Raw genomic sequence first — 24,942 nt, 5'->3', positions numbered from 1 at the left:
AAAAGGCACAGAGCTCACTACATTGCACAACCCCCAGCAGCATTTCAGAAACTGTATAAAAATCCTTGTACTCATCAAGCTAATTTGTCAGCTGTCCCAGAACTGCATGCTGTGATTCTGTTCATCAATAAATAGAACTCCTTTCTAAGCAGCTAGCCTCCATTTTATTTCCAGCACCTTTCTCCCTGCTTGGAACTGCTTGGAACTGAACAGATGGATTTTTCTTCCTACAATATGTGTGTGTGTGTGTGTGTGTGTGTGTGTGTCTGTATATGTACCATATTTTTCAGAGTATAAGACACACTTTTCCTCAAAAAAGAGGCTGAAAATCTGGGTGCGTGTTATACATCGAATACAGTATTTTTTGCCTCCCGAAGTCCTGCCTCTTTCACCAAAATGCTCATGCATACCCTTATGGAGGCTTTCAGAGAGCTTCTGGGGGCTGGGGAGGATAGAAATGAGCAACAAACGGGCTGTTTTTTGCCCCCACAGCCCCCTGCAGCACTTTATAAGCTTCCATAAGGCTATGCATGCATATTTTTTTTGACAAAAACGGGCTGTTTTTTGCTCGTTTTTGGCCCTACCCCACCCCCAGGAGCACTCTGCAAGCGCCCCCCAGGCTATTTATGCCTTTTGGGGGGCATTTTTGGGAGGTTCGCAGAGTGCAAAAACTTTTTTTTTCCTTTTGGAAAGCTCTTTAACTGATTGATGAGAATTACATTGATCAAGTGCTATGCCAGCAGAAAGAAAGTCTTAGGTGCTGCAGATTGTCAGCGATTTCCTTCTCCAGCACATGGATAAATATACCTGGAAACATCTACCTACCTACCGGTATCTACTCTCTCTCTTTCCCTACCTAGCTACTATATTTTTCTCTCTCTCCCCCTCTATCTACCTATGTACCTACCTTCTCTCTCTCTCTCTCTCTCTCTCTCTCTCTCTCTCGTATTTCTCTCTCTCTCTTTCTCTCTCTCTCTCCCTTTATCTACCTACCTAACTACTCTCTCTCCCCCCCTACCTACCTACTGTATTTCTCTCTCTTTCTCTCCCTCTCTATCCCTCTATCTACCTACTTTTTTAAAAAAAATGCCTCTTCAAAACCTTGGTGCGTCTTATACTCCGGTGTGTCTTATACTCTGTAAAATATGGTATTTAACAGCAACATTCAGTTAGGTAATTAGTACTTTTAGTCAACACCTGGTTAATCAGATAAATAAAAAAAGCTGAATGAAGATTTATAATGAATTCTGAATCAGCTATAAACTACCTCATATATATATAAAATGATCCAGGAAAGAAAATGATTTAGCTCTAATTTAGGGATTCACAATCCCTAAAAACCTTAAGACACATAATTCACAGAATCTGGTGGAGTTTAAAAAACTTTAGAAACTGCTTTAGTTGAAAAAATTATCAAAAGGAACTGAAAAATGTTATAATGGAAAATAGAATCAGTCAAATCTAGTAACCATTTTCAGTTACTTTATTAAAAGTTTTGCTAATACATTACTCTCATCTATACGTATGGAAGTAGATGTTTAAGAATCTCAAGGCAATAGAGAGGTAGACAGGTGAATAGATAAAAAATTGCTTCGTAAGGCACTTTAAATAGATAAACTAAAAATCCATGGGTTTTTTTCTTGAAGGCTGATGTTTTCTCACATCATAAAAGATTTGCATTAAGCCCAATCAAGCTTTAATTCATTAGCTCCTGATTAAAATAATAATTCTTAATGAAATGTTAACCACCAATGCCAAGAAAAGCACATAATTTTAATGATGATAAATTCAATGTCTCAATGTTTTTATTTTTTATTTTATTTAGTTTGTCAAATATGTACATGATAACAGGTATCCATATAAACATTGACATGAACAAAGGAAATGAGTATAAATAAATGGGGACAGTAGGACAGGGATGGAAGGTACTCTGCTGTGCTTATGCACACCAGTGGTGGGTTCCGGATCCCGGTGCAACTGGTACGGTGCAACATGGCCCGGTGTCCCCCACATGCACAAGCGCAGGACTGACGCACACGTGTGCATGTGCCCTTACCTCCGCAACGCCTCCACAATGCTCCAACTGCTCGGCGGAGCATTGTGCAATGCTCAATACTTTCCGTGTGCGTGTGCAGAAGCGCCAAAGAGCTCAAATACAGGTAAGGAGTTCGGGCGAGCAGGTGGGCCCTCCGGAGCACCATACCGGAATGGTACCCGATGCTTCCGGCAGGCATCGGTACACCTGTACTGGGGTGTACCGCCTGCAATCCACCACTGATGCACACCCCCTTTACTGACCTCTTAGGAATTGGGTGAGGTCCATGGTAGACAGTTTAAGGTTGAAGCTATGGGGGTTAGAAGATGTAACAACAGAGCATGTGTTTGTTTTCTTTGAAATATGTATTACTGGGAAGACCTAACACATGCAGAAGCACTAGGCTGGACAAAGTTAAACCACAATTTTACTAAAGCATCTTCAAAACAAGATGACATGAACAGTAATATTTCTAAAGCAGAAAGATGCAATGTTGAGTGAAACAACATTTGAGGAAATGCGTTCAGCAGAAAAGTTACTGTTTGTTTGAGTAAATTCTGCTCAATTTATTGCTTAACAGGTGAAAACTATACTGCTCAATTTGACATCCTTTTCAGAATTAAGCACCCTGAAGTATGTATGTACATACCAGATGCAAACATACAAATACTTACCTGGAAAAAAAATCCTATCAGTGAGATTTACTGTTGAATAAATATGTTTAGGTTTGTATTGGCTGTTTTACTTCATATTAATCCTAAGGCGTGACATTTATTTTGCCTTTGGATTCGGACTTCCCCTACTAAGGATCCCTGAAAATATGCATTCAGATGTTTAATTAGTATGCCTCCACTCCCAATTTGTACACTTTACTATCAGGAAGACTACCCGTTATTTTCCCCTGTAGTCATATAGTACAAATATATTATGTTTATTTTGGCCAGCAGAAATAATAGCTTAGGACTTATGTAATCCTCTCCTTTGCTTCTTCTTTGTTCTAAACTACAGTGTACAAAAGATTGCTTTAAAGATGAAAAATACATAAATGCCTGGACTTCAAAGGATACTGTATATTCATAAGAATTTATTTTTTGCCTATAATCATTCTATTGGAGGAGAAAAACTGACAGAAATTCAGGCTAGACCCTTACATGTAAATATGAAGCTATAGTGTAAAATAAGCTGAAACCTGAACAATTTTCTTATAAGTACATGAACATAGAGGCCAGTTAAATAGAACACTTTCCCCTATTTCATAGCTTCTTTTATTATAGAAATACCGTAGGGTTTTTTTTTTTTGTTAGGCTATCCTTATTACTTTGGTAGACTGAAATCTTAACTGATACAAAATATGGATGCCTTTATTATAGGCCTGTCAAATTGGCAGCCTGCAGGCCAGATACGTCACATGTAGGCCATACCCACCCCCATTCCACAAAGGCAAAAAACATCATATGTCATGATCCTGCTCGTGATACGTTCAAGTTTAATATCTGTGCCTTAGTATCTAAGTATCTATTAATCTGGTGAATTGAGGCTTATCTGAAATATAATGAAGATTGTGGCTGTGGCTGCGTCTTGTCACAATCTTGTTTTAGTAATCTGGGAAACTTCAACTAAGCTTACTATTTCACCTTGAACTATTAAATTACAGATACCTGGCTTAGAACACACTAGGACTTTAACTTTTTAAAGCCACTTATTATATGCTATCAAGGACAACTGAGATAAGAAGGTTGAGTACAAATTTGACAATTGTGAGCAGATCTTTATTTTGTATATTTGCCCTGAACAGTCCTTATTAGGCCCTATATTCCTACATAGCACCTTTAGTGAACTTTAGACCAGTTATTAAGTGATAATGATTAATTTTTTTAATGTCATCTGTTGAAGGACAAATGTTGTACACCTTGGTGTCCACTGATAATATTTACACTACTTATATTTTTAAAAGCGCAGTTTGGACCAGAAGTACTTCCAGTTCCAGAAGCACTTAATTTTTTAGAAGTGGTTATCAAATTTCATGAGACTAAAAATCGAACAGTATTCATAAATGCTTGTAGTCCATAAATCAACTCAAAATGCAAACTTTAAAAACTGACTGGAATAAGGAATTCATTTTATCTAAAAATTGGGGAATGTTTTAATGCCTTTAGATCTTTTATCAGACTAAAATACTCTTTTTATTCATTAGAAAAAGAATGAGTACAACACCATAGTGCTGGAGATGCAATGAAAATAATGTCTCCTGCAAACATTATGTTTTTGTGATGACCTAAAATAATTTTTGGGAATAAGTCATTAATCTGACTTTAATACAGACATTAATATTCTCAGATGTCATGTTCCTTTGAATTATATATGTGCTGGACAAAATATATGGATTTGCCATATATTCCTCATGGTTAAAAGATTTGTTCCTCAACATTAGAAAGATAATATGTGGCCTTAATCACTCAATAGACTGAAGGCTAACGTTACTTGGGAACTATGAATGAATTGCTTTCAGAATCAGACTCTGTATAGTTAATTATAATGAAATATGGTCATCTTTCTTTGTAAGGACAAGAAACAATGGATGGAAACTAATCAAGGAGAGAAGCAATCTAGAACTAAGGAGAAATTTCCTGACAGAACAATTAATCAGTGGAATGATTTGCCTCCAGAAGTTGTGGGTGTTTTAACACTGGAAATTTTAAAGAAGAGACTAGACAACCATTTGTCTGAAATGGTATAGGGTTTCATGTCTGAGCAGGGAGTTGTACCTTGTTTTCCTGAAAATAAGACCTCCCTGGATAATAAGCCCAATTGAGCTTTTGAGCTCAAGCAATAAAATAAACCCTCTCTCAAAATAAGCCCTCCCCAAAAATATTTAAATGCATGTGCAGCCAGTCCCCGACATTTCCTGGGGGTGGGAAGGGGTGGGAAACATACCCCATGCATCCCACATGCACCTGCCATCCATGCGGAATGGCCTTGTGGAGGCCGCTCCTGTAACCCATAGCTACTGCGCCCCTTCTCTAAGTGGCGGCTGCAAAAAGAGCAGCAGGCTATGGCTGACAAGAGTGTGCCAGAAACAGAGACAGAACTTCTGGCCCTCTCTGGATCAGCTGATCCATGGGCCAAGGTTAAGGGCCTCCTGCACCTTCAAAATAATAAAACCTCCCCCAAAATAAGTTCAAGCGCTTATTTCGAGGGTCAAAAGAAAATAAGACTGTCTTATTTTCGGGAAAACACGGTATTAAAAGACTTCCAAGATCCCTTCCAACTCTGTTATTCTGCCTATATGTAGCTAAATATATGGGATGCCTGTATATATGACATGATTAAAGTTTAATGGTTAAAGATTTAATTATTAAATTAGAGAAAAGAAGGATTGGGAGTGACATGATAGCTGTATTCAAATATTTGAGAGGCTGCCACAAAGAAGAGGGGGTCAGCTTATTTTCCAAAGCACCAGAAGGCAGGACAAGAAACAATGGATGGAAACTAATCAAGGAGAGAAGCAACCTGAAATTAAGGAGAAACTTCCTGAGGACAATTAACCCAGTGGAACATCTTGTCTTCAAAAGATGTAGGTGCTTCATCACTAGAAGTTTTTAGGGAAAAACTGGACAGGTCTGAAATGGTATAGTCTCCTGCTAGAACAGGGCATTGGACTATAAGACCTCCAAGGTTCCTTCCAGCTCTATTCTGATTGACATTGATAGACAAATTCCATTTGTTTGTTTTTTCTACCGGTATTTGGTTAAATAAAAACTACCATAACACCAAAGTTGTCCAGATCAGGGGTGCAAAAATCCCAATGATCCCTAAATGGCAATGCAGGAGATAAGTTTTCTGTGTCTCTTTGCTTCATCCCAATTTTTGTATCTGGTATACCTAACTAATGTAAGAAACTAAATGTATAAATATGAAGCTTGGTTTGACTTTGAAATCATTAACAGTCACATTGTATCTAGGTTAAATTAAATAATAATTTAATTTATTATTAAGTTATCCCATCATGCTAAATATTCTATATGCAGAATATAACTTCTGTTTATTAAGTAGAAAATCTATCTATCTCTCTACCTTAGAGACAAGATAAAATATAAATACATTTATAACTGCTGTAAAGATTGAAAGTTTGCCGGTTCGAATCCCGAGTGTCGCATAATGGAGTGAGCTTCCGTTACTTGTCCCAGCTTTTGCCAACCTAGCAGTTTAAAAGCGTGTAAAAAAATGCAAGTAGAAAAAATAGGAATCACATTTGGTGGGAAAGTAAAAGCACTCTGTGCGCCTTCGGCGTTTAGTCATGCCAGTCACATGACCATGGAGACGTCTTTGGACATCGCTGGCTCTTGGGCTTTGAAATGGAGGTGAGCACCGCCCCTAGAGTTGGGAATGACTAGCACATATATGCGAGGGGAACCTTTACCTTTATTTTAAAGATTGAAAGCCCCTTCTTTATGTGTTTATTTTTTAATTATTATTTCTTTCCTCGTCTTTTTCTTTCTTATCACTTTTGTTTTTTTTTATTTTAAAGTATTGTTTTGTTTTGGCTTTGTAAACCCTAAGAAAAATTAATTTAATAAAAGGAGATGTTAGGAATAACTCAATGGCACACATTAAACCAGTCGATAAGAATCATGTATGCTGTAGTGAAATCCCAGTTATGCTAAAACAGTAGCTATCAACTTGTGATCTATGGACCTTTGGGGGCCCAGAAATGTTATGATTTAAATCTTGAGTTAAATCTTATGGAACTGTGGCTACAAAAGATATTTAAATGGGGTCCATGGTAAAGAAAAGATTGAGAACCACTGTCCTACAATGTTCCCACTTTCCTTTCATTATCCCTGAATACATCTATGGAAATATTGGCTAAGTGAAAGCATTGTGTATTATTTATTAACCTGTCTGTAACTGCTCTTCAAAGAAAGAACTTTGGCCTTCCCTTATTCAGCTGAAACAGCTTCACAGATTTTGAGATAATGTTAACACTTTTGAGGGATGAGAAACTATTTTTTTATGAAGTAAATGGAAAAGTCTGCTGTAGCAAAAAAAAAAGCAAGATTTTTGTAGCAGGATTGCTGTTGACCTCAGAGAACATGTGTATGATACATTTTCTGATTTTGAAATCCAGCTATATTGGCTTTAGATTAAATAAAAGTAACAGTCTTTATATATTTGTATGCTTGTACTGAGAAGGTCTTCACTTAAACCAAATATATATTTCATCTATCTAGATAAACATTAATAATGTTCTCAGATTTGATTTATGAGACCTTGGAGACCGAAAGTCCCCCACTGTACCGATTAGGATACAAGTAGAAACAATAATGCTTGGAATCCCTACTTTTAAAGTTGATGTCAAAGACTAACATTCTTCTAGTGAGATACAACAATTAAATTAATAGCTTTAGAGTATTTACTTCATTGTATACCTTGCCTCTGAGGCCTGACCATTGATCTATTGCAATAAGTTGTTATTCCAGCAAGATATCAAACAGAAGTGAAAGGAAGCAAGGTTTTTATATAAGAAAAGGTTAGTTTTCCTTCAGCTGAGTTTCTTTCCTCGTAATTACCATATTTTTAGGAGTATAAGATGCACCTTTTTCCCTCAAAAAAGAGGCTGGGTGCTTCTTATACACTGAATACAGCATTTTTTGCTTCCCAAAACCCTACCTCTTCACCAAAATGGCCGTCCATAACCTCTAGGAAGCATTTAGAGAGCTCCTGGGGGCTGGGGAGGGCATAAATAAGGTGACCAGACGTCCTGATTATGGTGGGACAGTCACGATTTATAACAATTTGTCCCGTGTCCCGGGGCGTTTTTAAAAAGTTCCGATTTTCTGGCTTCATGTTGAAAGCCCAGTGGATTTGCTTAAGAAATCCTAACCGGGGCAAGACAAAAGATACTTTGTCCTAACCTCTCTCTCTGTCTCAGTACTTTCATTGAAGATATAATTAAAACATTAAAGCAAGAAAACGGACCCCCACGCGCCCCTTTTACCTCATTTTATAAGAAAAAATGACCAAGTACCATAGAGCTCCAGGAAATACTTGGCTAGAGAAGCCGCAAGTGTTCCTTCCTGGATTTTCCAGAGGAGAGGGGCACGGAGGTTGGAGGTCGGCTTGTCGGCTTGTGTGGGAAAAATGGTGGCAAAGTTTCTTTGAAAAATATTTCCCTGACTAATTTCACCATTTTAATTTGCTCAGTTCTTTGTATTAACATCTACATCATTCTGGATTGACTTGGAGTGCTCACTTGTGCCTGCTGGTAAGTGAGCTGGGTTTTTTTTCTTTTATTATTTTAATGTATTTAAAAATAATATTTTATTTATTGTGCATAGGATTTTTTTAAATAGTTTCATTCTGTGTGGATTCTTTTTTTAAATTGTCTTAGACTATTTAAAAAAAGATTCTATCCAAAATATATTGAAGTGAAACCATTTTTAAAAATTCTATGCACAATACTTTGAAATATATTGTGCAGAGAAATAATAGTTTGAAATGTTTTACTTCAATTTATTCTGTGTGGATTCTTTTTTTAAATTGTATTAGACTCTTTAAAAAAAGATTCTATCCAAAATACAAAATACCAGCTGCAGTTATTCACTTAACTGTGGCAAGAAAGGTGGTATAATGGGCTTAGTGACCAAAGTTACAATGGCATTGAAAAAAGTGACTGATGACCATTTTTCACACTTAGCGACCATTTTCACACTTAGCGACCATTGCAGAATCCTCATGGTCACGTGATCAAAATTTTGATGTTTGGCAACAGATTCGTATTTATGATGATTTCAGTGTCCTGGGGTCGTATAATCACCTTTTGTCAAAGTCAAATGGGGAAACCAGATTCACTTATGTTACTAACTTATCAGCTGCAGTTATTCACTTAAGCACTGTGGCAAGAAAGGTGGTATAATGGGCTTAGTGACCAAAGTTACAATGGCATTGAAAAAAGTGACTGATGACCATTTTTCACACTTAGCGACCATTTTCACACTTAGCGAGCGTTGCAGCATCCTCATGGTCACGTGATCAAAATTTTGATGTTTGGCAACAGCTACAATTTATATTTGTAAATTGTAGTTATGTTGAAATAAAAAAAATATTACAATACTATTTTTGCATTGTATGAAAATTTTTGTTGCTCCGTATAAAATTTTTAATCAACCCCCCCCCCCCCTGGGTCAAAGGTGTCCCTCTTTACCAATCTGAAAATCTGGTCACCTTAGGCATAAATGAACAAAAAACACCCTGTTTTTTACTCAATTTTACCCCCCCCCCCCAGCCCCCAGCACTCTATAAGCTTCCTAAAGGCTATCCATGCCCTTTTGTTTGCGAAAAACAGGCCTGTTTTCACGAAAAATGGGCCATTTTTTGCTCCTTCCCCCCCCCCAGCAGTACTCTGCAAGCTCCCTAAAGGCTATTCATGCCTTTTGGAAGGGGATGGGCCCTTTTTTTGCGAAAAATGGGTCATTTTTGGGATGTTTGCAGAGTGCAAAAACTTTTTAAAAAAATTTTCCTCTTCAAAACCTTGCTGCGTCTTATACTCCAGTGTGTCTTATACTCTGAAAAATACAGTATGTAAATTTCTTGGCAATAATATAATATTGCCTTAATTTATGCTCCCCTCCTAATTAAGCCCAAAATCTTATTGAAAAAGTTTTACTATTCCAATTTTATCTGGACCTTTAGTCCATTTATAACTTTCTAAGATCCAAATCTGATTTTGTGTTTTGCTATTTATTTTCGATTTATATGAGCCACGGTGGCGCAGTGGTTAGAGTGCAGTACTGCAGGCTACTTCTGCTGCCTGAAATTTGGCAGTTCAAATCTCACCAGGCTCAAGGTTGACTCAGCCTTCCATTCTTCCAAGGTGGGTAAAATGAGGACCCAGATTGTTGGGAGCAATAGGCTGAATCTGTAAACTGCTTAGAGAGGGCTGTAAAGCACTGTAAAGCCAGTGGTGGGATTCAGCCAGTTCGCACCACTTCAGGAGTACTGGTTGTTAGCTTTCGGAGCAGTTTGGTGAATTGTCTGTTGCAAGAAATCATTAGGGCAGAGAACCGGTTGTTAAATTATTTGAATCTACCATTGTGTAAAGCAGTATATAAATCTAAGTGCTTTTGCTATATTCTTAAGGTTTCTTTTATTCAGCATTTTCAAACTTGTCAATCCAAAGGACCTTAATAACTTAGAAATAGAGGTTTTTGAACTTAGTGTTTTTGAAAGTCTCTATTGTCGTTGTGAGCAAGATGGCTAATCATATCATTTCCCAATGGTCAAACTGATAGAAAACTGCTGCCCTGCATTCTTGTCACGAAGGACAGCTGTTCGGGGTATATGTAGGTGATATCCTGTAGAAGTTATCCTCAAGAAGAGGATCTCCTCAAGAAGTTCCAAGAAAGTGGTCTACTTCTTGGTTCCTTGATCTTTGCTGCGGTCATTGGCTCTGCTTTTGTATAGCTATTTTCAGATCACTATACCTCCCCCAGAAGATCATCATTTTAAGTTATCTCCCCTATGAAAAATGATCACAGAGTTGACTTGCTATGTTAACTTTTCAAATGGACTTTCTCCATTGTAGTTTGACACATTTGTTTATTTAGAACACTTCTATGGCCACCTGCGCCAGTTTGGTTAGTGGTTAAGGCATCTGGCTAGAAACTGGGAGCCTGAGTCCTAGCCCCACCAAAGGCACAGAGCTAGTTGGGTTATCTTGGGTCAGTCACCTTCTCTCAGCTTTAGGAAGCAGGCAATGGCAAACCACTTCTGAAAAACCTTGCCAAGAAAACTGCAGGGATTTGTCCAGGCAGTCTGCGGATCAGATATGATTACATGAAAGAAAAAACCCACGCCACTTAAATGTTTAGTGTAAATAGTTTTAAAAACTATTACAAAGTATTTAAGGGAAGTAACAAAATGACCTTAGATTTTCTGAAATCACTTTGGCTCATTTACTAATAGTGAACTGAAGACACTACTCTTTCCCCATACATTTTTGTCCTCCACAAGGTTTTGCATAATATCAACTTAGTTCTGCCTCTTTAAAGGCAAAAGGACATATCTGAAAACATAATGATGACTGCACCTGTCACTTCTAATTTTAACTTAATTTTAATTTAGTTTGTGAAAATACCTATGAAGGAAGCCATCATTTGCACACTTAAACAAAATAATACTTAAAATGGGCCATCAACCTCACATAGGACAAAGATACCATATTACTAATCTTTTGCGGCAACTGACAATTGGCTTTATACTGCAAAAACATTTTTGGGATTGGAATATTGAATCTGGCAGTTACAGGTTCCTACAAGAAAACAGGTTAAGTCCTACTGAATTTTACATAGTTTATTCTTATGTAAGTATAACATGCAGCCTCAGTATAGAGATATTGTGCATTTATTTATTCATTTTACCTATTTCCCACCACAATTTATCACTCTTAGCTGTTATGATTACAGCAGAAATGGCCTGCCAACATTTTCTTTAAACAAGGTAGTTTCATCCTGAATTATGTATCAAATGTGTTTCAAACAACAGGTCTGAACTGAATTTCAGTAGAAACCTGTTGATCAAAATATATACTACTCTAAAAGAGAGCTACAAAGTGTGCAGGGGTATGCATTTTTCCAAGGCGATATGAAAGCTTAGCTGTCTGTTTAGTTCTTCATGCAACCTGTCAGGAAAAATATAAGAGGAAAAAACGAAAGTGAGAAAGCACCTGCCACTTCAGATGACATCTGAAATTAAACTGGCAATCTTCAGAACAAAAAGGTATGATTTTCTTTAGAGTACAAAATGTTGCTTTGCTTACTAGAGCTAGTAATTTCAACTGGACTAGGTGCAAAACTAGCAATCGAACATGATTGATTAAAATTTTCACAGCAATAGGGCAAATAATTTAATTTAAAACAACATGGCAACTAAATGCACAAGAACTGATGCAGTTTTAGGATTTTAAAATCCTATTATAGGATTTTACTCAATAAATTAATGCAAACTGACTCCATTAGGCATTTATTCTGTTTCTCAAACAAGTGGTGGCTTTCTGTGTAATTAATTTTATCTTAAAAAGGCTAAGATGAAATTGGAGAAGTACGCTATGTAAATCCTGACTTGCTGTTGCTGTTGCTGAACACAGCAACATCACTACTGTTATTTGTGTGGGTTATTAAACAGAATAAAGCAAGAGTGAAAACTGGTAAAATGCAGGATAAAAACTGGCATTTGTGACCATTTCCCCCTTTAAATTTCTTAAGTACAGCTTCTTAAATACAGAAGCCACTGACTTCAAAAAGGATATTCAAATTGGTAGATCAGATTTCCTGCCATAGGCATAGATTCTTAAACACATGGATACAGAAATGATGAAATGTGTGTTTCCTCCTTTTGTACTTGCGTGTGACATTGCAAGTATCTAATAGAAGCTTGTTGCAACATCATATTAAGTATTTCATTTCCTGCCTCTTTAGCAGATGCCTATAACACCTAATTTTTTTCTGATAGCCCTTCTTCATTTTTAGAAAATAATTGACTTGCTCCTACCTCACATTGGCCAATCTGGCTGTCTGGAAAGTCATTTACTAGAGAGCAACAAATAGTATTTTAAAAAATTACAAACAATTGATAAAGCCACACAGTCCCCAAAGTAACTCTGGTCAGCGTATAAAGGTTAAATGCAACAACAATGTAATAATAATAATAACAACAACATGCCAGATATCATGGTTGTTGAGGACCGAAGCATACAGTTTATTGATATCGCTGACCAGGAGATGCCAGAGTCGAAGAAAACGAACTGGAAAAAATCATGAAATATCACGACCTGGCCCTTGAAACTTGCTACCATGTCCAAGAAATTTACAAAACACATCAAGAAATTGCAGCTTCTGCAATAATACCAGCGGAACTACAAAAAACTGTGCTACTTGGAACATTATATATTTTAAGAAGATACTTGGTTGATACCTAGGATGCTGGCAGCAATCACGATCAACCATTAGCACCAGTCAATGGTATTTGTGACACATTTTTAAATTTTGGCTGAGTTTCATGTTTAATGAATAAAAGAGATAATAATATAAATAAATAATAAAGTCTTTTTTACTGTTCTGCCTTTTTATTTTTTGCTTTATTAGTAAAGTTGAATGCACTACCACATCAATTACTGAAGTATAAAGGAAATAGAGCACTGCTTTTGAAACCCACCTTTTGCATTTCATTGAGATTTAACTAATATTAGATTGGGCTTATGTCCTCCCACAAATGGAAGTTCATGGTTTCAATTTGGGAATTTGGACTAGATGCTGATGATGTCTTTGAAAAATGTAAGTTCTACTTACATAAACTTACTAAATGTAAATACAGTTTGGTCATGCCAACTATAAAAATCTTTATTACTTGACAGTGTCAATTAATCAGTGGAATGGCTTGTCTTCTGAAGCTATGAGTGCTCCATTACTGGAGATTTAAAAGAAGAGACTGGGCAGTCATTTGTCCAGAATGGTATAGGGTCTTCTGCTTGAACCGGGGTTGGACTAGAAGACCTCCAAGGCCCCTCCCAACTCTGATATTCTGTTTATCTCCATTCCAAGGAAAATGGGAGAAATGAAAGAAAAATGGATTCTGAATATAACTTTATTCAATTCTTAATAAAGTGGCATACTAAATATATTCATTTGCAATATTTAGATTTGCACTTGTTTCATCCCTTTCTATTTCAAAAATCACTGATTGATACTGATGTGAATTATGTAATTAAAAAAGAAATTCTATCAGCTAGCATGACAGTGAGAACAATTAACCAATGGAATGGCTGTAAATAGAGGCAGGTCATGTCAATTATAAAAAATCTTTATTTATTGGCAATGAGAAGAATTAATCAGTGGAATGGCTGCCTTCAGAAGTTGTGGGTGCTCCTGCAGATTTTAAAGAAGAGATTGGACAGCCATTTGTCTAGAATGGTATATGGTCTCCTGCTTGATCAGGGGACTGGACTAGAAGACTTCCAAGGTCCCTTCCAACTCTGCTATTTATTCTGTCTATTCAAGACCAATGCAAAGAAATAACAGTGGAACACAATGCTGTATACTAATTTCAAAATGAAAAATGAGAGTTCCATCAAAAAAACAAAACAAAAAAACCTACCAAACACCCTTCTTTTAGCCCCCTTTCTCAAGTACAACAAAATCCAAACACTTTTTTCAAAGTGTTCCATAGGTTTCTTTTATGTCTTTCTAAAACTGTGTGTCAGCTACAAATCTGAGCTATGGAACTATCTTTTGTAATTCCTAGAATGGAAGTGTACAGGCCCACTACATTTTCCTTTTCATTAAGCTAGCCTACTTAAAACCAGAACCCCAAACTAGGTACTGTTTTCATCATTGGCACCATGCCAAGAAAGGTGAAGTTATCAGATGCTTCCATGCTTTGAATACCTTTTCTTTCATTGCTGAAAAGAGCTCAAAGGGGCTGATAGAAGAGGAAGCTAACAGATTGAAGACACATTTTCCAGATGCATTCCTAAATCTTCAAATTAAGCCACCCTCCTGTCCTGCGTAATTAGATAGAAATAAAATCTCATATGAATCCTACAGATAACACAGTTGGCATATTAATTCTTGTGAATTAGGAAACTGTAATAATATTTGGCAGATTCATAAGGACTCTCTTTTCCTACCAGATGATATGAAATCTCAGGAAAGAGTGTGGAAGAAGCTAACTAGTTTCATCAATCCAATTGATAATATTGATAATATCGGAGTAAATCTATCAGAATAAACCAGCTTGGTATAGTGGTTAAAGCATCTGGCTAGAATCCTGGAGATTGCGCATTCTAGTCCTACCTTAAGAACAAGACAAGCTGGGTGACCTTGGGCCAACCACTCTCTTTCACCCCTAAAAAGAAGGCAATGGCAAACCACTTCTGAAATTCTGTAAAACAATAACAACCACCACCTTGCAGGCAGTGGCCAAAAGTAATCACTGACTAAACAAAGCCTTCCATCAGAAGACCTGGATAGTCTTGGCAACTATAGCTTTATCATGTACTGCCATGGAGTCTAAAAAAAAATCTCTATAATGTGATGAACCCTATTAGACTCTGGAGCTGAATCCAAGCTTCGGCTCTACAAAGTGGGCAACAAGACTGACCATATAATTGGCTCATCATCACCACCTGTTAAGACTTGCCCATAGAAAAGAGACATCCAAAATCATATACTTCTCCAACCACCTGAGAACCAATCCTTCAGAGGCACTCAACGTAGATATCAAGAAACATCATGGAAAAAGTTTCTGATTTACCCTTAACACAAGAGGCCAAATCACACTGAACACCAGACAAAGCTTAATTCATCTTCCCAACAACCAAACCAGGGGGGGGGATCTGTAGCATTTTATTACTTTTAACATAAACCATCAAACTATTGTGACCGCCCCCACCCAACACAGACACCAGAATATAAACTGACAGCAAACAGCACTCCTTTACAGCACTGATGATGTTACCTAGTTATGGTAATGAAACATCCCTAAGAAAACAAGCCCAGAGAGCACCAAGGTCCCCTTATTGAGATCCTTTCTGATATTGTAACCTGTTATATATTGTGCTGACAGAGAGTAAACAGCTGCCCCTCGCTTGTAGCCATTTGAACCCCCACTCCCGAGTCCGAGCATTGTTTGATGGGGTCAAGAACTGATCCCTTACCCAAGACTCTTCAGATCCAAACAAACTTTCCTCAGTCGCTCTTGAGAAGTGGGACTTTCTTTTTAAAGTTTAGGCAAGCAACCGGCCAGGAAACTTCCTACCGTCTTTTGGCATAAAGAGGCGACTTTGTGGCTAGATCACAGGAGCCCCTAAAACTATTCCTTGCAATACACGTCCAGGCAGCATACTTACTGGATTAAAGCCGCTGTTTCCTTTTTACTGGCCACTCTGATGGGCTTTAGTTCGTCCCCGTCAGGCTGAAGATCAGTCATGAGCACCATCGGGAAGCAAAAGTTCGCCTCTGCTAGGTCCTCTCCTCTGGCTGTACTCCCCCTTCTCCCTGCTGATAATATTCAAATGGGACTCCCTCCGAGCATTTCTAGCGTTTCCGCCTTCCTATCACATTACACTACTTCGCAAGCTCAAAGCACAAAATGAGACCGTGCGCGGGGTTTCCCCTCCCCCCTTCCCTTTTTCTTCCTTAGCCCCTAACTAACCTGAGCGAGTTTGAACTGGTATGGTTGCCCGCCCAGCTTTATAGGCTGAGGCACAGAGGGAGGAGAGAAGGAAAGTCCGGGAGCGAGCCAGCCGCCTTCTTCTCGACCCACAAACTCTGGAAGGAAAGAGAAAAAACCAGTCCCACCAGCTCGTCGGAGATTCACCCGATTATTCCAACGCGGAAACGACAGCTCTTTTTACAGCTCAGCAGCTTTGAAAAAGTCGGATGAGAGGGTTAAGAAAAAATCGAGAGAAGATGGAGATCACGGTGGGACTGAGGGGACTGAAGCAATGAAATTCGTATTAAAAGTCTGCCCAAGGTGAAACGTGGAAGTGGAGAAAAAAAAGTTGGAAGGTCATTTGGCCTGATCCTAAACTCTGGATAGGACCCCCTTCAAGGCACCTTAGGTGACTCTAAGGCTTATTACAGAGTTTAAATGATTCACAGCTGGATATTTCCTGCTCAGCTATTGTCACTGGGTGGCTTATGAATACAAAAGGACCTCCTGAATGTTTCATGTGGGGGATAGGAATAAGAAAAAAAGGCCCTTTGGTTCCTGGTGTCTGAGGACTCACCTGAGCTCTTGGCTTGAAAGAGTGGCAGTGAGCTGTATGGGGATTAGCAATGAAATTAGCAAATTTCAGATTGGGCACGTTTTTCTGCTGATCTGAAGAATAGGTAGGGAGTGATTCAGTTTCCCAGTGTGGGAGGGCTTGAGGCAGGTAACCTACAGGTTCCAAGCATGGAGACCCCACACACTGCTCCCATACTGGTAGGCTTAGGAATTCAGCCTTGCTTGGTAGATAGGATGATATTGTTTCGGGTGGTTTTCTCTGATTGGAAACCTTCTAGCAGTTGGGTTTCTGAGGTCCCTGAAATTGCGGTATTCAGAGGACCAGCCTCAGAGAATATAAAGAACCCAAAAATTCAACCCTAAGCTATGAGTAGTCCTTGATTTATGAATACAATTGAGCTCAAAATTTCTGTTGCTAAGCAAGTGAGTTAAGTGAGTTTCACCCCATTTTATGATCTTTTTGCCACAGTTAAGTGAATCACTGCATTGTTGTGAATTACATGGTTGTTAAGTGATTTCAGCTTCCCCAATTGACTTTGCTCCACAGAAGCTGGCTGGGAAGGTTACAAATGGAGTTACGTGATCCCAGGACAGTGCAACTGTCATAAATACCTGCCAGTTGCTAAGTGCCTGAATTTTGATCATGTGTCCATGGGCTGCATCTGTTGTGCAAAAAATGGTCATAAGTCACTTTTTTCAGTGCTGTTGTAACTTCAAATGGCCACTTAGCGAATGATTGTAAGTCAAACATTACCCATAGTAGCATTAGGTTGGTCTAATGTTCCAGAATGGTTGGCCAAGTAAATTGAGCATTCTGAGAGTTTTAGTCCAAACATTTTGAGAGTGGGGAAGGTGAAAAAAACCCCCACTGGTTTTGAGCTACAATATTGTCTTAAGAATAGTAAGATAATGAATAGCTTGTTATTAGTCTATGTCAGTGTTTCTCAGTTTTAACAACTTTTAAGATGTATGGACTTCGACTCCTGGAATCCCCTAACCAACTACATGGGGAATTATGGGAATTCAAGTCTATACATTTTAAAGTCGCCAAAGTTGAGGTTCTATGTCATCTTTTTCTAGCTGCCTGGAGAGCATTAAAAAAAAGAGGACAGGATTTTCTGTGCATTTTTAACCAGAAAGCACATCATTTGTCCTGTCTTATCTTCTTGAATCTGTTAAAAATGACAGGGTCTCCTAACAATGAAAACTTTGAGGAATCAACACAATTACTCTTTGTGTTTTCCTCTTTAGTGGAGTTACATGCTCTTTCCCCAGAGGACACTTAACCTGCAATGACTTTCAAAACATTCAGCCAGATTTCCTAACACAATCACCACATTGATGTTGTTGTTCTGGATTTCACTTTTTTCTTGTGTAATTGTTAAGTGATTTCAAATCTTTTGTATGCTTCCAGTAAGGATTATGTCATTTAGAGTAGAGTAGCTGTCCCCTTTGCTTACCTCTAGGCCACTTTATGAAAGTGTTGCTGTGAAATGCAGTTTAAAAATTGTTAAATGCTACTGGAATTCAAGTTAGCATTCTGATATGATCTGAATCTTCAGGAGTTGAATAGTTAGCCACAACATTTTGCAGTTAAATGTGCTCATGGTTCTCACTCAACATATTAAGAAATTCCAGCAATTTTGAGATTCTGAGGGCAGTAGAGACCTCCCTGGGCATATCTCCCCTCTATTGCTAGTTATAACATGGGTTTCATTTGAAACAGATGAGGAATCCAATCACATTAAATTCATACTATATATCAGGTCTGTCAAATTCCTGACCCGTGGGCTGGATGTGTCATGTGCTGGCCACACCCTGCCCGGTTTAGCGAAGGTGGGGGGGAAGTCCTGATACATCATGTGACGTTGCCATAACGATGCAAGTTTGACAACCCTGCTGTATACGGACTGATCTGATCTGTGCTTCCCAGATTAACATATAGCTTGGAAATCTTGCAGCTCTGTCAGTTCTGATTGGCCTGACATTTCCTGGCTTAAAACATATCAAAATAAATTTAAAAATGAGTGAAAGTACACTTGACATATATTGTACACATTTAAGTCTAAATTTTCATGCACATTAAAAATATGTAGTTTAATGCAGAAAGAGGGTGGAAGGAATTATTACACCCACTTGTGAAACTGTATTTTCTAAATATAGTGATTCACCAATTTCTAGGGTGAATCATCATTCCTTATGGAAGTATGCAAGATAGAGCATGATATTAAAATTGTGATACAAATTGGATGTAACTATTTAAATCATCTTGTTATGGCCAATACAATTACCAATACTTGCAACTGAACCTAAATCACTGGCACCATTTGCATTATATTGTTATCAAATTAACTTACTAAAAACATTCATAGTCACGTAGTATGTGTGTATGTATGTATGTATATGTATGTGTGTGCATATACATACATATACATACATACACACACACACACACACACACACACACACACACATCAGTAATGGAAGCTATTCTTGTTTATTCTTCTATTATGTCTGTACAGTATTCATTTTCCCATTGCTGCATATTCTCCAAATTTAAGTTCCCAAGATAATGTTTGTTTTCCAGCCGCTGAATACATGGCCAATTTTGTGAAGAGTCGGTGTGATGCAATGATTCCGCCTCCCTCACAGTTACCATTCTACGAGTTAGGTTGGACTGAAAAACAATGATTGGTTTAAAGTCACACTAGACTTTTTGGGGAGGGGGTGGGGGAGATGAAGGAAACCGTAATGCACTCTGGTTTGGCCAGAATATAAACCAGTTAATGAAAGGAAAAAATAAAACTATTTTAGTAATCTCAAAAAATGGCTCCCTAGTTTTTGTAAATAGAATATCAATTTATTAAAGGACAAATTATTGAGGATTCTAAGTACCACTTCATCTTAAATTTATCAGAAGGAGGGCACTTATTCAGATCAAGCATTAGGCTCCAGCCATTCACCATGTTTATTTCTCTAGGATACTTACATGATCTGTGTCAGGCCAGGAGGTATTCCTGGAAATAAAGCTGAAAAACTGATGTGTTGTGTGTGACATGCCAGTTTCATATTTCATTTCTTTTAATTAATTTTTTAAGGTAAAGGGAGCAGGGGGTCTGGCAGAAGCAGATTGCCAATTTGTCACATTAGTTATTTATGGTGAAAATGTGCTATCCTACTGACTAATACAACTAATTTTCATGCTAGTTTTATCAAATTAATAGAAAAATTATAATCAACATATGTAAACAATGGATACTTTATGAAATCATTAAAGGAACTATTTTTTTTAAAAAAATATGATTGCCAGATAAAATACATGGTTGTGAAAGACAACTAGAGCTATTTAAGTCACTAATATAATTTTACTAAAGGAAAAACAGTATGAGCTATAAATCTTAACTTGCATTTTTTGTAGATTGCTTTTCTGTTGTAATTTTCCACCCTCAAAGCTACTTTTGGCATAAACACTTCTGTAGGAAACTTATTTTCCTCTACATTGCCCAATTTAAATATATTGAAGATTGATCATTCCACATATATGAAGATTGATTATTCCACATTTTAATCATCCTTTGGTTGAACTTGGAACTATCATGCTATCATTTTATCCTTTGTGCATTTGCTTTACTTTTTGTTTAGTAAAGAATTGGGAAGCTGGAAAAAAGTACTTGATTCCCTACTGTCAGTTCAATAAAACAGTCTGAGTGGAGTTATCTTTATTTGTTATGAATGATTTACTGTGTTCACATGAATTCCATCTAAATATGTATCTTCCCTTAGGAAGTTGAACATTATGAACAGCAGATTTACAACAATCCTTAAGATCCTCTCCATGAAGTAAACAGTGCAGACAGCCAATGTTTCCTATAGTATAATTAGGAGCTGGCAGAAGTATATAATGTGTGAAAAACTAATTTACAGTTATCTAGAATCTGCAAATATGAAATTCCTTAAAAAGACAAATATTAACTTAGGCTTTGGAAGTGGAATAGTGTGCATTCTTATTCTGGCTTGAAATAATGTTCATTATATTAAATTATGCCTCAGTATAATAGAGATAGATGTTGTCCAATGTATCACTAATTTTCTGGGAAGACTGGCCCATCAGATCAGGCTGCTTGCCTTTTGCCAGCATGCCATATCTATTTTTTGAGTGAATTGACTTTCCTGCTGTGCGGTATCTCACTTACCTAATCATGAGTTAAGGCTAAGTGAGTTTTCATTTAACTAAGATTTTTAAAAAGATTTCAGAAGAGGTGCATGCAGTCCCATAGCCTGTTCCACATCATGTAACTACATGTAGGTAAGGACTGCATTTATATAGTTATTGGTGTTCTGTGATAATGACAGAATTTATTCCATATTAAAATTGCCAGGCCCAATGAAGTAAAACATCTCCTCAGAGTAGATGTACTGATTTTCTGCAGCACTGATGGGAAAATCACACTTGGTGCCAGTCTGATATATATATATATATACGGCAAGCTCCCAGTGACTTAATTGTATGAGAAGGAAATTTAGGGAGGACCTGTCCTGATGGATCAAGGAGCGATCAAGTGGTGATGGGAAGTTTGTAATTTTAGCTTGCAAGATGCTGTTTAGTAACCTCATAATAAAGTGATAACCACTCATCTAGTCATGTTTTCTGTGTGTTTACTGGAAGCGGGGGGAAGAGACTCTGTCACCTGTTGCTTCACCCTTTGAGACATTCTAATGTGGCCAGAATGAACATTACATTCATTCATAGGCCAAATGTATATGTATATATATATATATGTATGTATGTATGCATGCATGTATGTATGTGTGTATGTGTATGTGTGTGCACATGCATGCATGCACACATGTATGTAGGTATGTATGTATATAGTGGCAAACAAACATAATAAGTCAATATTTACTTACCTAAACAGATAAACAGAATGACCACGGCTGCTGAACAAAGCAATGGGGGGTGCTACCAACTTCCTGCCCATTCCCCCATTGATTTTGCTTGTAGGAAGCTGGCAGCAAGAATTGGAAATTGTGATCATGTGGTCCCAAGGATATTGCAATGGCCACAAGTTTGTAAATAAAACTGGTCTGAACGCCATGGAAATTTAAATTCCACAGGAATAATGGAAACTAGATTTCTTATCTATACATAGCGGATTAGTAGCATATAGATTTCTCATGCTATAATATTTTTTTCCCTTCTCTCCCATTAAAATGTTTGGTGCAGGAGTAACTTTCTGCTGCCAAACTAATTTTTCCAGCTCATGCTGGTGCATAAATTGCAATTCTCTGTTAAATATATAAAACTAGCATTAACTTCCTCTTACGCAAAAAGTGAACAAGTAATGACACAGAAGAATTAATGGACCTATGAAACATTTTTAAAGAAAAAAATTGTCTAGATTTTGGAATGGTGAATGGCACCATTCCCATTTAATTTCTATTAAAACATTAATGGTTTGATGTGACCTTAAGTTTCAAGCTTACAGAATCTTATAAAAGATAAATAGGAAATTGAGCAGTGAATGTGAATGGGCAATCTCAAACTGTGAGCTTTTATTCTGTAAAAAGATCCTGTTACGCAAGTATGAGAATCAATAGTAGCTGTATTATTGTGTAGTCTTAATAGCCTATGTATTATGGATGTAGTAAAACATATCCCTGAAAAGCAAATGTAACACAGCTATTCATTCCAGCTATCTATACCCCAAAGGCCCATCTAGACTATTAACAAAATTGCTTTTTGCCGTTAGTGTGACATTCTAATCCTGATCTACTACCAGAAGTGTTGTCTATAGAGATGAATAAAAGTCACTGCTGTAGTTCCAATTCATCATTGCTCAAGAAACATGACATCAAAGATTTTTTTTAAAGATAGACTAATGAAGAAATTGAATGGAAGAAACTTATGAATGAATATGCACAACATTGAAATGTACTAAGAACAAATTTATTTCTCCAACCTTAATATTTTAGAATTGTTAGTAGGACCAACTATTAATATTTGTCCTGCTACTTACCTTTTAAAAAAGCTGGTAATCTGTGATCATCCTCTAGATTTCTAAGAATATATCTTTTGATTTGATCCAAGTTTTTTCCCCCCTTTGGGTGTAGCGATAAGGATATTGGATTGGATATAGCAATAGCATTTAAACCCATATACTGCTTCATAGTGTTTTCCAGCCCTCTCTAAGTGATTTACAAAGTCAGCATATTGCCCCCAACAATCTGTGTCCTCATTTTACCGACCTCAGAAGGACGGAAGGCTGAGTCAACCTTGAGCTGATCAGAATCGAACTCCTGGCAGTGGGAATGCAGAGTTAACCCACAATATTGCATTCTAACCATTGTACACCACGGAAATGGGAAAACCAAGATTTAAATCTAGAATCAAGGAACACTTAGTACATTAGATCACTTCAACCAATCTCATGGGTGTGACCTTATGAAGGTAAAGAAGGAGATTTTATAAACATTTTACAAGAAAATTAAATGATAAATATAAGAAAAGACTCACTTGTGTCTGCTTTGCTTCAGTGTTACAGTTTCATTTACTCTATATTTGCATGTATTTTTTTTAGAAGTCTGCTTGCCTGTATATAGATATTTAGTGTGTGTTCACTTATTAGTTAAATGCTTCTTCAGAGGTCTTAGCAATGTGAGGCCGCTCCAGCACCTGATTGTATTTTGTCATCAATGCTTAGCCAGTTGCTTATAGAAACATTTACAGCTTCTTGTAACCTTTCTTTCAAGATAGAATTCCTTCAGTTATCAATTATGCAAGCCATTGAGATCTCTTCTTGACTCACCATATCCCTTCATCTACTTGCATCAATACAATGTGTTTTCGTAGTGAGATGGATTTTTTCCCTATGATTTTCATATTTAAAATATTTATCCAAATATCTATTTATTGCTTGATTAATATTAAAAACATCCTTCAGTGTCCAAGCTTTTGACCACCTGATTAGACAAAACATTTTATGCAAATAAATGTTTTTTGCAAATAATACACATCATAGTGAACACCATTTATTCAAAGAATAATGATGTTTCTTTTTACTGACTTCTCACTGTTTCTGGACTATGTATTGAAAAATAGCCAAAACTAGTCAAATAAATTTTTATCCATCTTAGATGTGGTCTTGAAGTAATGCCATCCTTAATAATTTGCTCCTCTTGCAGATATAGCAACGATGTAGTTTTACCAGAGAAAGCCCATGAAAAACAACAGGTTACTCACCTGAAATTAGCATTCTTTGTATAGTAATTCATAGTCTTACCCATCCTACCCTACTCTACTTTTCTATCCATATTCTTTTTTTCTTTTTTTTCCTTTGCTTATACTACATATTCTATGATAATTTTGAAGAAATCGGGTGGGCACCAAACTGTCACTTAACAAATTAGACATAAGGATGTTAAACTTTGAGCCTAGGAAATGCTTCAATACTGTTCCATATTAATACATGCACCTAAAATGTCTTGACAGAAATTCTTAGAAATGCCTAAATGCACTTCCATTTCAAGCAGAATGGGAGGATTCATAACACTGTTCCCCATCACTACTACAACTGTATCCTCTGGGTGTTCCTAATTCTCAGTTATTCATTCATTCTCTCCCTCCCTCTCTCTCTCTCTCTCTCTCTCTCTCTCTCTCTCTCTCTCCTCCCTCCCTCCCTCCCTCCCTCCCTCCCTCTCTCTCTGCATGTGAGAGAGAAAGAGATGAACAGTTTCTCTGTATGGACACCAAGGATGATAGCATTTTGATCCATTATCTTTAGTAGTGCTTTAGATCAAGAATAACAAAAAGATATTTGCATACTTTTTAAATAACAGAAGTAGTTGCCTGCCAATAACTTTAAAAATAATAGGAAAAATAATACTATGTGAATAACTGAATCTACACTTACATATTCAATCAATTGGTACATTTATGTACCTGAAAATATATATGATTTTATATGATATTAAGGGGCAAAAATCTAAAAATAGTATCAGTTTTACTGCCCCAAACTGCAGTATTACAATCAATTTTTAATTGATACTTTAAAAGAATTCATGAAAAAAAGTTATAACCACTCACATTTTTAATGTATGCAGGATTTATATGCATCTTTCCTTAA

The 24,942-nt window shown here is 37.1% G+C and overlaps 1 protein-coding gene across 5 annotated transcripts in view; it reads right to left on the bottom strand.

Annotated features, from left to right (window-relative positions):
* The window catches only part of GRAMD2B (GRAM domain containing 2B), a 61,492-nt gene that overhangs the window by 30,502 nt on the left and 6,048 nt on the right, over window positions 1-24,942 (bottom strand). For 2 of the 5 annotated variants that reach the window (XM_087715863.1, XM_087715866.1), the window contains exon 1: window positions 15,939-16,234. The exons of 2 other annotated variants lie outside the window; for them this stretch is intronic. In XM_087715863.1, the coding sequence (XP_087571989.1) occupies window positions 15,939-16,027 (89 nt within the window). In that variant the 5' untranslated portion in view covers window positions 16,028-16,234. One more of the 5 variants, XM_087715864.1, reaches the window with a different exon arrangement.

This window comes from Thamnophis sirtalis, unplaced genomic scaffold (assembly GCF_051295495.1).
Source record: "Thamnophis sirtalis isolate CommonGarterSnake01/CBP01778 unplaced genomic scaffold, rThaSir2_p1.2 scaffold_5, whole genome shotgun sequence".
Lineage (NCBI taxonomy): Eukaryota > Metazoa > Chordata > Lepidosauria > Squamata > Natricidae > Thamnophis > Thamnophis sirtalis.
Note: the sequence above shows the minus strand (reverse complement) of the source record. Positions and strands in the feature narration are given on the sequence as shown.